Here is a 15605-nt window from a genome sequence, read left to right on the forward strand (position 1 = left end):
CCCTTATATTCTTAACCAAATGATTAAGTAGCAACATTAATAAGGAAGAAGTTACACTGGGACAGTTATGTCAGAGTGAAACAGCATTTACTTTCAAGGGCAGTGGATCCCAATTCAATCTACAACCCTTCTGTAAGCTTTTGATAACATTACAGTCCACTAAAGCTTTACTTTGAATACAGAAAAAAATAGACTCCCAAGACAGAGTACAAGAATAAAGATAAAAGATAAAGAGATCAAATGAAGTCTCAGTAAGAAAACACACAAAACAGGAATGAGGAGCAGTGACGCAAAACACAAACATATGTGGCCCTATCCAAGTTGAGGTCAGCCAACCAATGTCCAGTAATAGACTGGACCTCTGCTCTTGTATTGCATAACTTACTTGGTACTACAATTATTATGAAATAGTCTAGGGAGATAAACAGAATGAGGGATCAGCTGTTTGTCTACATGTATAACGTAAATCATAACTGATTGCATTTACAGAACTGTACATCTATTTTATTTACTAATAGCACCTGTCTGCTGGACTTCAGCCATGTTTTAAATTTCTAGAGAACAATTACCAGTACCACAACCAGTTTAACAAGAGCGCCACTGAGCAGGTCCCAACGCTTGGCTCTTATAATAAAGTCAGTGAAGTGTGTGAAGTTTGATGGTTCTAGCTTGAACAGTATGCATCTATGGTGCAAATTTGAACACCCTAGGTGAGCTCATTTGAGTTATCACAAAATTTTCAGAACACTTGACCTCTGACCTTTACACTTAGGCCAAGGTCACCGAGATACAAACTTGTCCGAGATTTTTAGTAGCTGCATCTACGGTGTGAATTTAAACATTCTAGGTCACATCGTTCGAGTTATGGCCAACATTAAAGTTTTTGTGGAACAGACGCCGCTGCCACCAACACCAAGGTTATGACAACAGCTTGACTTTTCTTCGAAACAGTTGAGCTAAAAACTGGTAAACTTAAACCAGACACCGACACAAACCAATCAATGGTACATTACATTCTCCTCTGTCAGAAAAGGATGGTAAATATGCTGTTTTTAATTTTGTTGTTTGTCTGCATCATTTCTTTCATGATAAGAACACCTGGAATATTAGAATGCATCCTATATTACTGTACACCTGATATTTTTAGTCTTACCTGCCACCTCCACAATGTCCCCAGGCACAATGTCCCTTGCCTTGATTCTCTGGACACTCTTCCTATCCTGGCGGTACACCTTCCCCATCTCTGGCTCATACTCCTTGAGGGCCTCGATGGCATTTTCTGCATTTCGTTCCTTAAAAGTAGAAACAGGAGTTAAAAACAAGCCAACCGCACACATGCAACTCACAGGCTGAGGATGAACTAAAGCAACTTCTAAGATAGTCAGTGTACCACTATTCATAATGTACATACTGGAGGGTGGAGAGTCATCTTTTTATGTAAGCAAAGCAACAAAGTAAACTCGGGTACAAAGTGGAGCCGTTTTGTGTAAACACTGTGGTGCGTTGTAAAAGGCTGAAAACGTAGTTGTTACATTTTCAGAAGTGAAACAACACACTAGAGTTACTGTCATAGAAATCAAAATTCATGTAAAACTGTTCTTATTTTAAGACTACGGTGGCATTTTTACTTTAGTTTTCCCAAATGTTCCTTTTCATTCTCGCTCACTTCCATCCTAACTATTCTTCACATTACCTTCTTTGTCTAGCTGATTGCTCACAGACTGGACAGTTTGAATGGCAACTCCTAGCACTGCTGTAAGTAGGCTGCACATGAATAGACATAAGATGGGGCACACAAGTTATGGTCATTGTAAGGGAGTGCAGAAAAGTGGATACAAAGCCTTTAAAATGGCTGCTGCTAAAGGTGAGGCCTGTTAAACGAAGCTAAAGAACACATACAAAATTATAGGCACCCATCTTCACAACAGGTAGGACCCATATTAGAACCAATATTAGAACAGCAAGCAGCAAATATATCCTCCTCTCCTCTACATCATTGACAGTGGCTTTGTAGGTATAAACAAAGGCAAACGGCCTTAACAGCCAATCATTTACACAAGCCTCGGCACGACTGTTCAATGAACATTTACTTTACAGGATAACCCAGCAGAGATCCACCCAGCCTAACAGGTGTCTTTGACGTAGTGTGGAATGATTTATCATCATGTGGAAACTTCAAAATAGTAAATTGGATATTTATCCCCAGGTAGTTTTAACAAGCAAATATGCCGTTTGGATTACATCAGCACTGAGTGAGAAACCTTATTTAACAAAGAGCCTGAGCTTTCAATCCTGACCCCAGGGAAGAAGTTAATTTGTCTGCAGATATTAGCCACAGTTTATCATGCACAGCTTCCCCTAGCAGTTCCTTAGACATTTATAAATCTTTTATAAAACTATGTAATAAATAAACAAGGTGCCAATGAAACATCATGTCTGTTATGTCCTTTTCCATTTCTGTAATCTTCTGTGTGGTCTTACTTTAAGCCTAACTACAGACCTAATCAGTGGGGAAAAATATAATTTTGATGAATTCTAACAACTGATAGTAAGAATACAATGTTGAAGGCGAGAAGATAGATTTATACAAATTGCAAAGAGCACTTCTTAGGATGAAGAGACTCAATGACGTGTTATTAAGTTGCTTAATTTAAACTGATTGAGACTGGTGATCTGATCGAGCCTTATTTGTCCGTAACATGATCAGTTTCCTGTTCTGAAACTTCTACAAGCTATACAATACCTACACGTATTTGCTTTCTGAGATATTAAGCTTTAATAGCATGATGAATAACTGTCACAGCAGAAACTGGTAGGAAAACTCTATTCCACTCGCCACTCAGCATTAATGTCACACAACTATTTAGCTGATTTGGTCCAAATCTCTTGAGCAAAGTTACTTCTTAAGCTAAGTCTAATGTTATGTGGATATTCTCTCTGCTTTCAAGTGAACTATCTGAGTACTCATAACAGTACATAAAATTTTCACTCAGCAAGACAAGCTTTAATGACCCATGCTGAGCTAAGATTCACAACTGCAATTTGCACATACCTGCCAGACTCCTACAATGGCATTTGCTATGAGAATTAGAAGGATAACAAAAGGCTCCACAAAGGCTGTAACGGTTTCTTCTCCCTCTTCAAACCAAGCCAGCACCTGCATACAGAACAGACAAAGACAAATTAACAGGTATCAAATACACTACAAGCAATTCATATTTAGGTTTGAGATACACGAAGCACTTTAGTCCCTAGCCTGTGATGAATAGTATCTTTTCTTTTTTTCACCCAAACAGCCAGAAATGAACACTGCTGAGAAACAATGTGTTTACACAGGATTAAATTTTAGGTTATTCGTTGGAGTCCTATAATTTTTGTTTGCTTGGTTCCATAAAGTCACAAGAATGGTGACACACCACTGCTCTCAGCAGACAAGCTTACAGACTTGACACTGAAAATATACTACCCAATTCCACAGAACCTGCCCTTTTGGCAACTGACTCCAAATACAAAGGACTTTCAAAATCACAATCTTAAACAGAATATATCAATGTTGAACACCATATTGCGTCATCCACTTGAATGGACAAAAAGGAGGTGGAAAGGTCAAAGCTATTTCCAGCTGATTGTTTAATGGCCCAAGACAAATAGTTACACAAGTGTAGTGACTCCAGCTTTGTTTCACATGAAATGTTTCAACTTTTCATATGGAAAATATTATGAAAGAACTCAGTAAGTCAATTAAATGCAAGTCACTAGTAAACATAACCTCATAGCCTGATGCAATTAGATTATTTAATGACAAAATGTGAATATAACTATATATTTATTACTATTTACATATATTTTTGCCTTGAGGCCAACTTTCTAGACAATGGTTATTATCAGGTTCATTTTTGGAATCTCACACTCTGTCATGAACTTTGTTAGTTGGTGGAGTTGTGCTAGAACCACACTTTCCGTTACAGGTGGTTGTTGTTGATTAAAATTATATTTGCCAATCATTTAAAATTTTATGATTGATATCAAGCCAGCTTCTGACAGTCCTGCTAAAGGGGCCAAGTATGTAAGAGTATTAATCACTTTCTCTTCTTTTAGAAACTGTGCCAGGAGATATGTGTGTCAAGTGAATGTCTCAACTGCCTCTCGCCTACTCTAACCTATTTCGGCACTGCCAATCAATCATCAAATTAATTTCTTCTACTAAAGAAATTTACACTGCACCCATTAGTTTCTGAGTGTTTAAATATAACACCTAACAAATGCCCGCATATAACTTCATAGTCAAATGTTGCCACACTGAAGTGTCTGCATGTGGTGTGATTGAGAGTAGGCTGAGTACTACAGCTGGTGACTTATGAGCTTTGAAAGCATAGCTGGCTGTTGTCACCATGCCTTGATGTCTCATGATAGCCTGAGCCAATGGGCTAGCGGCCAATCCTAGAGTAGAAGCAGCACCACCACCACAGGACACTGAACCTACCACTGTGTCAAGCATACACTACACAGGGGATCGCGACTTTTCAGTGGCAAGAACATAAAGCATTCAGAAGTTATGTTTGTTCATACTGGACAAGTAATGACTCCAAATATTAGTCATCACTGTAATGTAGCGGTATGTTAGCACCAGGAAAAAAAAAAAAATCCATCATTACAGAAATATACTGACTTCTCATATGTCTGTTGCTTTCTCCCTTTAACATACAAATATTTGCTGCTCAACAATATGCCACACATTCAAACCTGTCACAGTGGTATATTCACCCGTTCCCAGCCTGACTCAATATAAGTACTCCTTTTGAACTACAGACTTTTTGACTATTGATGTTAACAAAATCTCTATTAAAATCAACACGCCTGAAGAGGATTTATGATTTGCTTCAAGAGCAAAGGCATGTTTGCACAGAATCGGGAAAAAATATATCTGAGTTGTGTCACGAGGCAAATTCTGGGTGACTTTATTTCCTATTTTGAACCGTTTTCTCCCTGAGGTATGATCAACAGAGAATCAATTATAAAATGACTATACAATGTGTAGGCTGACAGATGCCAAGTTTTAGCATTACAGTTTATACTCAACACTGAATAATCAAGTCTCGGAGGATATGAGGCAAGCACATATTCAAGTATTCAATATGAATTACTCTCTCTTTAGTCTATCATTAAAATGCTATCAGTAAATGACTTATACAAGTGTCACAACCTGTTCAATACTACCACAATGAATGGCCAATATTGCTTGAATGAACACTGCACACATCACCTGCGCAGCCAACAAAACGTGTTATTACTTACAAAGGATATGCAGGCAGCAAGTAGGAGGATTCTCACAAGCAAATCTTCAAACTGTTCAATCACTAGTGCCCAAAGCGATTTACCTGGGGCGGGGGGGGACACACGAAAATTTAAGTATGATAAATTTTAAATATGTACAGGTCATTTCTTTTTAAGTATACGGAGTGGTTCACTTACCCTCCTCAGCTGGCAGTTCTGGAGAGCATCCCATTCACGCCGCAGGCAAAAAGAGAGATGGACAAGCAGTTAAATGTAAATACTTGATGCGTATTTCTGTAGGGGAACTGAAGTATATTAACACTGATAGATAATACAGCAGAATGCTGATACGCCGATTATCAGTATGGTCAAAAAATGATGGTTTCCAGTATTTCAACATACATATGGTGACGTCAACCAGCTTCCTTTTTCGCTCGCCTTAACGTTACAGCTCGGGAGCCACGGGCCATACACGGCACCGGGAGAATAGCTTCTTGTTTTTGAACAAACCCATGTAAACCAGCTGCTTACCGTTTGGCCCGTATCGTTCCCGTTGTTTCTTCACTTCTTCTAAACTCAGACCCGTGCTTTCGTTCACATTAAAAAAGCTGTAAACTTCTTCCACCGTCTTTGTGTGTGCGTTGTCCATGGTGAATGGCCACTTGAGGACACCGCTTAGTTGGCTGGTCCCAATCTCAACCCTACCAAGGTGATTTTTCCCTCCCTCCTTCGTTGTCAACGCGATTGAAATTTAAATTAAAAAGATATATATTTGAATGGAAACCGACAGTAATGAGTGTTACGAGCTTAAGTAGTTCCAACACAGGACGGCGTGACGCACAGGTGTACGGCGAGAGCGGACAGATTAGCGGCTCCCGGGCTAGCGAGCGGCTAACTGGCTAAAGCTAGCTAACTATGCTTCTGCTGCTTCGGCTCCGCTTGAATTCGCCGGCTTTGCTTCGCTAGCTTCCTCGTGAGACCTTGAACAAACAAATCATATCAACGCCGCCGTCTCAGCTGGATGTTGTCAATGCTGTCACTTTCATTTAAAACAGCGAATCCCGGAATACGGAGTCCGAATGGTTGATTTAAACATGTGGGTAAGTTGCAGCTCAGCACCCTTCGCCCGCTTCGCCCGTGTGTTGCGGAATCAGCAGCGTCCTCATCAGCACCAATCGCGTTTCTTCTCGAATGCGGTGTTCGGTGTCCGCATGTGGAATCAGCTCATTGGTTGGAGATACCGGAAGTCCTTTTCGTTCTCTTTCTCACTCACACACACTCGTTTGACTTTTCGTAATTACACGGTGGGAACGCCAGACTGGAGCATGTGTTTACTCAGTTTGAACATGTAACAGCTCGTTAAAATGCTTTTCAATAGTATTTTAAATATAGTTTGGTAATAAGTCAAGTCAACGTTCCAGTATCCAAATTTATATATTTTTGAGCTAAACTTTGATAATAGAAAATTCCTGAAAAAAAGTCGCCATCTTGCATTAGTCCTGTGTGTATATATATATATATATATATATATATATATATATATATATATATATATATATATATATGAGTGTACTGTGAAAAACTATTAAAAACCGGTGATGAAAAATGAATAAAATAAAATGGACTAATGGAAAATTGAAAATGGACTAAGAATTTTTGCTTATATACAGTGCTGTGTAAAAAGTATTCCTTCCCCCACATACACACATTTCTAACACGTTAGTTTGATGGAAACTAACGTGTTTCCATCCATAACTAATTTCCATCCATAACTGTTTCCATCCATAACTCATTTTAATATTAGACAAAGACAATCTGGGTAAATACAAAATGCAGTTTTTAAATGATGTTTTCATTTATTAAGGGAAAAATGTTATCCAAACCTACCTGGTGCTATATGAAAAAGTAAAACCTAATAACTGGTTGGTCCACACTTGACAGCAAGAACTAAAATCAAGCATTTGTAATAACTGGCAATGAGTCTTTCACATCACTGTGGAGGAATTTTGGTCCATTCTTCTTTGCAGAATTGTTTTAATTCAGCCACACTGAAGAGTTTTTGAGCATGAACCTTTGAATTTTTGAGTTCACGCTTGGTCAAAGTCTGAATTTAACTCTGGACTTTGAGCAATTCAGAGGTGGACTTGCTGGTATGTTTACTGCATCTCAAACTGTTAGCATCTATTGATTATATTAGTCAATTGTATGTATGTGTATGGGTATGGATGTGTGTATATATGTGTGTGTGTTTGTATATATATGTGTGTGGGTGTATATGTATATATGTATATTTTTCTATTATATTATTGTTACTTTCTATTTATATTTATTCTTCTTTAAGGGTAACACTGGGACCTGAGGACAGAAATTTTGTTCCACTGCATGTAAATGTGATGCGAATGACAAGAAAAAATCCTCGAATGTTTCAGATCATTGCCCTGAATTGATAGCTGGACTTTCTCCTTCAGGTAGAGTGTGGAATTCATGGTTCCATCAATTACAACAAGTCATCCAGGTCCTGAAGCAGCAAAGCTGCTCCAAACTTACTGCAAACTTAATGCTATGTTAGTTTTATGCCAGATGTAACGGGACTCAAACCTTTCAAAAAGCTCAACTTTTGTCTTGCCAGTCCACAGAATATTTTCCCGAAAGTCTTGGAGATCATGAAGATGTGTTTTGGCAAATGTGAGACAAACCTTTGTGTTCTTTTTGGTCACCAATAGTTTTCCCCTTGGAACTCTCCCATGGATGCCATTTTTTCCAAGTGTCTTTCTTACTGTTATCATGAACACTGACCTTAACTGAGACAAGTGAGGCCTGCAGCTCTTTAGATGTTGCTCTATTTAACACACTGTAGAATGGTGGTACTTTGGAGTCAAGGATGTTTTCTGTCATAAAATAATGGGATTCGTTGAGGATTTGTTGATGTAGAGCACATGTTTTACAGTGACACGTGATGATCCTGTGAACATGTGTACATGCTTATTGTAAATCATAATGTGCAGAATTTGATAGTGTTTTGACTATTTTCAGTGTCTGAAAAGAAGCCCAGTAGTCTCTGTCACACTGATAAACCAGCCTTACCAGTGATATAACACAGTCAGCCTTATCTTGTGCTCCCTGGCCTTTTAACGTTGTGTCAGAAAGAATTTATCAGTTAAAATGTCCCAGAAACCATCTTTACACTGATACTATACAGTGAGCTTGGGCAGTGCCATGTCTAACTTTTCTTGCACAGAGATATCACAACTTTAACAGAAAAGGCTGTTAAAGTTAAAAATGAAAAAAATAAAAAAATCTGTTTCATGCTTTAAGCAGTTAAAATCAAAACCAGAAGATGCTGAGATCTTCCCGCCTGCTTAAAACGGTTTGCAGCCTGCACTATCTGCTATCTGAAAGGCAAGTTATTTTCAGCCTCTGAGATTAACATGTGCTGCCACAGTGAGAGACTTTCCTCCTCACTGAGAAGGAAAGTCAGAATCTGCAGGATAGAAGGGATTGCCTGAAAACAAAACACACACACACACACACACACACACACACACACACACACACACACACACACACACACACACACACACACACACACACACAGTCAGCTACTCATGTGAAAATTTCAGATAAAAGAAAGTGAGGACTGAATGGCAGTAAATGAATTCCAGGCTGTTTGTTATAGTTTAACTACAGACCCGTCTACAGAAATCTGGTGGCTCTGGGGAATTTTACCTTGGATCCACTTGACCTACTAGCATGAATTATTAATGCATATCAATATAAAGTTGCTCTGGGTGATCACCTTTATCCTGTGGTACTCTGGAGTGACTTCTATACAGGATGCTCTCATCCAAAGGACACATGAAGTCAATGAATGTTTTAAAGATTATGAAAATGGTGAGAAAGTGGATGGATGTATTGTTTTCTTGCAATTATTCCATTATTATTAGCTGTTAGGCTTCAACAAGATCCTGTTAAATATGAAAACAATGATCCAGAGCCTTAGAGTTTTCCCCACAAACTTTAAATCAATAAAACAGCATCACTTTGTATTGTTTATTGTATTTATTTTCTAGAAAAAAAAACAGCTAAATGACACAAGGTGCTTAAGTTGAAGCAAGTACTGTAGATGAATATATGGTCTTCAACCAAAGTAGAGCCATGATTGGTCACTTTAGTTCTTTAATGCAATGCGATGAATGTTCAAAAACTAAAATATGATCACAAAGTGGCTGCATTTTGAAAGCAAAGTGGCTGAAAGTCACTGATTGAAGGTGATTAGGTGCTCATGGGCCATTGCAATTTAGTGCTAAAAACTGATCCCAAAAGAAGGGCAGTAACTTATCACTTCACAGTTGAAGCATCTCAGATTTCTTGCTCAATACAGTTCACACAAATCAAGATGTGGCACCAAGTAGAATGAATTATACTCATATCAAGTCTATTTCAGTATTTGCACATGAAATGAATCCATTTTCTTTTCATGTTTAGTAATGTCGGGTTCGATCGGCAGCTTACATAACTCATCCAGCAGGGTAATGGATGGTGTGGATTTCGTTGCTGACAATGAGGATAGTTTTTCTAATCATTTTTATGTGTGGGAGGCAGTGAGTTTCAGTCCAGTCTCATAAAAGGCCTACTGTGGTTGTTTTCTTATGAGAATAGATCAGTGCGCACTCTGTGGAGGAGTACAGGTGAGTGCAAGCATTGTAAAGACAAAAAAAAAGGGTCTGTTTTGTTAGTATACTGAGTGGCTTACTGGGAGCAAGCTGACTTCTCTTGGAGATTGGAAAATCCCTTTTTCATTAGATTGATGTCTTGCAAGACTCAAGATGAGACCTCTCTGCACACTGATGATAAAAAGAAAGCTGATTTCAGTGAATAAACAATATTAATTGTTCACAAATAATGCAATTAGTTTGTCACTGTTTTAATTGTAACTGACAGAAAAATCAAACATATTTTTATCCACAAGGTAGACACATTCTTATCATGCATTCTCCTGACTTTGGAAGGTCTGAATGTGAACCATATGTTTAAAAAGACCACACACATTGATTTATAGTGGTTAAATTTTGTGGTTAAACATTTAGCCATATCCTTGTTTGATAGAGTGATAAAGTTGACTGTGTAAAGTCATAAATTAACAGAAAAATACACCTGCTCTGAGTGGTTTTATCCACCTACATTTATCAGCTGTGCTATAAATCTTGAAGAATTACTCTCTCACACTAATGGTCCCCACTGAGTCCAGTTAAGATCTACATTTACTGGAAAAATGGGCCCATGCCTTGTGTGATATGGAAATGTGGAAACCAAAGCCTTTTTGCCACAGCATGCCTATGTTTGGCTTTGGGTTTTCAGCAGAAAACTGGCCAATCACCTTATAAGGTGCTATGAAAAAGCATAATTGTATAAGGATATCCAAGGATGATGAGGTTAATTTGTTACTTGGAAACCAGAAACGTTCCGCGTTGTCCTTGGGAAAGACATAAACACTTGTCTTCTCTGGAAGTGCTTAACCTGTTCGCCACCATAATTTGATGTTAGTGTTTATACACATGTGTGCCTGTTATATGAGTCACAGCATATTATTAGTGAAGATGAGGTCTTTGTAAACCTCCAGAAACAAGTAGCTACCCTTTACATCATGGTACTGAGTGTCACCTTTTACGTTTAACATAGTAACCTGTAGCTTTAATCTAAATGGCAATGATAAATTTCAATATAAGATGCTCTCTGTTGTTTGCTGTTTGTTCCCCACTCCCTTTACTGATCAAGTTCATGATGCAAACAGCCTAAAATGCACAAGGATCATTGTATTCATGTCTGTATTGATAACATTTTTGTTTTGAAGAAAATGTGAGTTTACACTGCGAGCACTTCAAACTTGTTCTACTCATGTAAAAAAAAAAAAAAAAAAAAAAAATCCTGAATCTGTTTACAGGATTTTGCTGCTCTCAAGTGGACAAAAATATTGCTACATATGCATAGACCTACATCTGCAATTTCTTTGACATCCATGTAACTTTAGTTTTGATGTATGTGTGCAATATCTTCTTCATGTTTTCTCCATATTAAATATAAACACTTCGAGCAATTATCGTTACACTGCTACTTCAAGGCAGCAATTTTCTGAGTCGACTGACCATACTGAAATTTGTTGTCACACTGAAGATTATGTTATGGTGCCACTTATCTATACTTAGCCAGCTAATAAAATGTAAAATTAAAAAAAAAAGTGTATACATATATATAAAATGTAATTTAACAGGGACAATAAGGTACATTATATTTCTTCCATAAATTCTAATCTCCTCACCTATGTTTGTTTGAAATAAAATTAGGCACTGATATGTTACAGGCAGGAAAATGAGAACATGGCGAGTCTCGCGAGATTTTTGTTAGAGGTCAAAGTTCGCTTTCCATGTGTGCATGTGCATGTAAATGTCAGCTTTAATGCAGAGCGTTTCACTACGATATAGCGACTGTTTCTCCCCCGTATTCCTATATATTTATTAGCATAGTCATTAAGCCTCGTTTAGACCTCTGGGATACCCTTTTAAAGTTAGTTTTAGTTAGTTAAATTATTTGCTAATTCGCGCTAGCTCAGGCTCTTCAGCTTGCAGAGCAGCTTGCATCTTTCGCAGGATCTTTTAGCTGCAGTTTTTTCTAAAGATGGTTTAGCCTGACATGTTTCGGGTCCGACCGCTGCTCTGTGCCTTATTTTACCACAGACAGACAGAGAGAAACGGTAAGCCGGCCGAACAAAACCTCTTATGAAATGTGTAATTTGAAGTCTTCAAACTGTGGATGATTATCCTCTGATATCCAGTTCTGTTTTTTTTTTTTCGTTTTACATAGCCGCACACTATAGATGCAGAAAGCGGCATGCTAGTTTCTGTGCTATGTTGCCTTATTTAGCACAATTTTGTTTACTTATTCCCTGATATGACTTTACCTTATTGTTATTGTGTTTTCAATCTAAAAAAAAATCCCCTCACAGTCTGTATCACAGAGCAAAGTAATGGGTATCGCTGATTATTTTGTGTTTCCTTCACAGGGAGGCTTTCTAAGTTCTTTCGCATGATGAGTGAAGGGAACATGGAGAAGCAAACAGCTACACTGTTGAAAAGGACCAGTGAGGAAAATGAAGACTCAGCTGAGAGGGTCCAGGCAGCTAAAAGGCTGAAAACAGAAGGGGAACAACCTGAAGATGAAAAGAAATTTCCCAAAAAGAAAGTGGTCCTCCTTATGGCGTACTCCGGGAAGGGATATTATGGGATGCAGGTATAGTCTGTAGCTGGCCCCTTTGTGCCACAGAACTATAAATAACGGTTCTAAAGTTTTTCTTGTTTTTGTAACTGTAATTTTATTCCATGTTCCAGAGAAATCCTGGAAACTCCCAGTTCAGGACCATTGAAGATGATCTGGTTGCTGCTCTTATTAAATCTGGTTGCATTCCTGAAAACCATGGTGATGAAATGAAGAAGATGTCTTTCCAAAGATGTGCCAGAACAGATAAGGTATGTGCTTAGACACAATAAGAATTCGTAGCACAAATTTTGGCCAGCAAGGCAGGTTAGAGGAACTGTATCTGCACTGCCAGCTGCCTAGCTGTTGATGGTGTCTTTGTTTTATGCCTTGTCATATAATTGTTAATAATACCTAACTGGTCTCTTACATTTTTAGTGGTGTTGGTGATCGTGACTTTTTATTTGAATTTGTTTAGGGCGTGTCTGCAGCTGGCCAAGTGGTGTCTCTAAAAGTGAGGATGATTGATGACCTAATTGAAAAAGTCAATGAGCATCTGCCACCGCAGATCAGAGTGCTTGGTGAGACACCAGTTTTCTGAATTATATTCTGAATTACAAGTCCAGGATGTTTGTATGATGGATGCTTATGATTGGACTCTGTATGAAACTTAAGAAAAAAATTTTTCTTAACTTTTCAACCTACAGGACTGAAACGAGTGACGCAGGGTTTCAATTCCAAAAACAACTGTGATGCTCGTACATACTCGTACATGCTTCCAACAGTGGCCTTTTCCCCAAAAGACTATGATACAGGGAATATAGCAGAATTTCGCCTGGAACCAGAGACGCTTCAGAAGGTGAATCGCCTTTTTGCCCTCTACAAAGGAACACATAACTTCCACAACTTCACCTCCCAGAAGGCTCCAAATGACCCCAGTGCTCGCCGCTACATCACAGAGATGTCCTGCGGTGAGCCTTTTATCCGCAGAAATCATGAGTTTGCAGTAATCAATGTGCGAGGCCAGAGCTTCATGCTGCACCAAATCCGCAAGATGATTGGCCTGGTGATTGCAGTGATCAAGGGCTATGCAAAGGAGGAGGTGATCGAGCGGAGCTGGGGGCAGGACAAGGTAGATGTTCCCAAAGCTCCGGGACTTGGCCTCATCCTGGAAAGGGTTCACTTTGACCGGTACAATAAACGTTTCGGAGGGGACGGGCTGCATGAGAAGCTGGAATGGGATCGGGAAGAGGAGGCAATCAAGGCCTTTAAAGAGTCCCATATCTACCCCACCATTATTGAGACAGAGTGTGAAGAGGGCTCCATGGTGAGCTGGATGTCTACACTGCCTATTCATGACTTTGATGCCACAGCTACTGAAGTGCAAGACAGTAAAGTTAAAAAACAGGTATCTGGGAATTCACATCTATTTTAAAGATTGATGTTGGACATTTAAAATCTGTTTTGTTACATACTTGTTCCTCTCTTCCTCCAGGATGATGCAGATGAAGGTAATGCCTCTGATTAGGCCAGTCTTCCTGCAGAAAGAAGATACATCATCTCACCAAAGCACTCTTTGTTTTTTTAGGAATTTTTTTTCACAAACTGGTATTCTAGCTGTTTTTGAGTGAGATTAAATCATATTTCTTTTTTTTTCTTCTTTTTTTTTTTTTATAAATGTTATTAACAAACAAGACAATAAAAGCGTCTCTGTTCTTTAATGTTAGACGATTGGTTCCTAATATTAATTAACACTGAAACTGGTTGTCTGGTTTGTCAGATATTTCTGCAGTAATAACTGCCTGCTTGACTCTTGAAAGAAGTCCCTTAAGGCTACAGTGGAATCAAATTAGGCAGTACTGCCTACTCAAATTACTATGTTTACTTGTGACTTTTCAACTCATAATAAGTTTGAATTCTGTAATTATGACTTTGTATCTTATAGTGAAATCCTCTTTCACAAACAGGATTTCTTGTAAGGCTCTGAAGCGTCAACTTTGAAAACTTCACCTTCTGATCACTGTAAGGTAATTAATAAGGAAATTAGACAAGTGGAGGACAAAAGAAGAAGTGATAGGCTTTTAAAAAAAATTGTCTACAGCAGCTGAACAGTATCTGAAAGTTATGGCCTTAAAAAAAATAGGAACAAAAAATCCAGCAAAGACCTGATGCAGAACCTGAAAGATGCATCTGGCCCTTCAGTTGATCCATTTTCTTAAACCTTGTCAGAAATGGTTTCAGTTGGAGAGTGGCTGTCAAGAAGCTGTTCTTAAGGAATGGAAATGGCGGGGGAAAAAGATGGAGGTATGACACTAATTTACAGAAGAACAGGACTGAAAATCTGGTTACAGGTCTTATGGAGTGATAAATCCAAATGAGACATTTTTGGTTCAAATTGTCGATATGTACAGAGCAGGCAAGGAGAGCTGTACACCAGTGAGTGTCTATGGCTAGCTGTAAAACACAGTGGAGGTTCTGTCATGGTTTGGTGCTGCATTTCAGCCAGTGGTGTTGGACATTTTGCCAAAACTGATGGAATTATAAAGAAAGAGAACTACCATCAGATTTTGATAGACCATGCAATACCATCTGGAAAGCATCTGATAAAATGTGTCTTCCTGTTTCCAGCACAACAATGATCTCAAAACACACTGTTAGTGCAGTAAAAGCATACCTGGGTAGACACAAAACACACAATAGAACACTATCAACCATGGATTGGCCTCTCCAGTGCCCGGACCTCGACATTATTGAAGCTGTGTGGGATCATCTTGCCAGAGAACAAAACAAAAAGCAGCCAACCTCCAAAGAAGAGCTTTGAATGTCCTTCAAGAAGCCTGGAGAACTATTCCTTAAGACTGCTAAGATAAATCACAAGCTGCCTAAGAGAGTTCTGGCTGTGTTGAAGAATAAAGGTGGTTATACCAAATATTGGCTTTCAGGCTCATTAGAATTGTACAAACTCTGATTTTGCCTTATTTACTGTATTTCCATATATGTTTACACATATTTCAATAGCTCGCTGCACCTTTTTTCCCATTTTCCTGGCAGAACATACAGAAATGAAGTGTGGCTCAAGACTT

The 15605-nt window shown here is 38.6% G+C and overlaps 2 protein-coding genes across 4 annotated transcripts in view; one reads left to right on the forward strand and one right to left on the reverse strand.

The window, feature by feature from the left end:
* Positions 1–6445, reverse strand: part of atp2a2b (ATPase sarcoplasmic/endoplasmic reticulum Ca2+ transporting 2b) — a 24697-nt gene extending 18252 nt beyond the window's left edge. The window contains exons 1-5 of one of the 2 annotated variants that reach the window (XR_004020650.1): positions 5806–6444; positions 5473–5490; positions 5296–5378; positions 3053–3157; positions 1154–1292 (exon numbers count right to left, since the gene is read on the reverse strand). Coding sequence is in view for 1 of the 2 variants with exons in the window: in XM_030742019.1 (XP_030597879.1) it covers positions 1154–1292; positions 3053–3157; positions 5296–5378; positions 5473–5490; positions 5806–5923 (463 nt within the window). In the remaining variant the exon portion in view is untranslated. Of the gene's footprint in view, positions 1–1153; positions 1293–3052; positions 3158–5295; positions 5379–5472; positions 5491–5805 lie in introns of both variants that reach the window. The other variant, XM_030742019.1, reaches the window with a different exon arrangement.
* Positions 6278–14211, forward strand: pus1 (pseudouridine synthase 1). Of its 2 annotated transcripts, none has more exons than XM_030742021.1 (6): positions 6278–6374; positions 12332–12558; positions 12657–12794; positions 13001–13103; positions 13230–13930; positions 14018–14211. In XM_030742021.1, exons 2-6 carry the CDS (start codon positions 12355–12357, stop codon positions 14048–14050), a joined length of 1179 nt encoding a protein of 392 aa, XP_030597881.1. In that variant the 5' UTR covers positions 6278–6374; positions 12332–12354; the 3' UTR covers positions 14051–14211. The 2 variants fall into 2 exon arrangements, with proteins under 2 accessions (XP_030597881.1, XP_030597880.1); XM_030742020.1 differs by lacking the exon at positions 6278–6374 and adding an exon at positions 11689–12022.
* The last annotated feature ends 1394 nt before the right edge of the window (positions 14212–15605 follow it).

This window comes from Archocentrus centrarchus, chromosome 12, assembly GCF_007364275.1.
Source record: "Archocentrus centrarchus isolate MPI-CPG fArcCen1 chromosome 12, fArcCen1, whole genome shotgun sequence".
Taxonomy (NCBI): domain Eukaryota; kingdom Metazoa; phylum Chordata; class Actinopteri; order Cichliformes; family Cichlidae; genus Archocentrus; species Archocentrus centrarchus.

Coding starts and splice junctions, on each gene's coding strand:
- pus1 (XM_030742020.1), top strand. CDS start 11,962: ATGTTTCGGGTCCGACCGCTGCTCTGTGCCTTATTTTACCACAGACAG. Junction 12,559..12,656: donor AGGGATATTATGGGATGCAG/GTATAGTCTGTA, acceptor TCCATGTTCCAG/AGAAATCCTGGAAACTCCCA. Junction 13,104..13,229: donor ACCGCAGATCAGAGTGCTTG/GTGAGACACCAG, acceptor TTCAACCTACAG/GACTGAAACGAGTGACGCAG.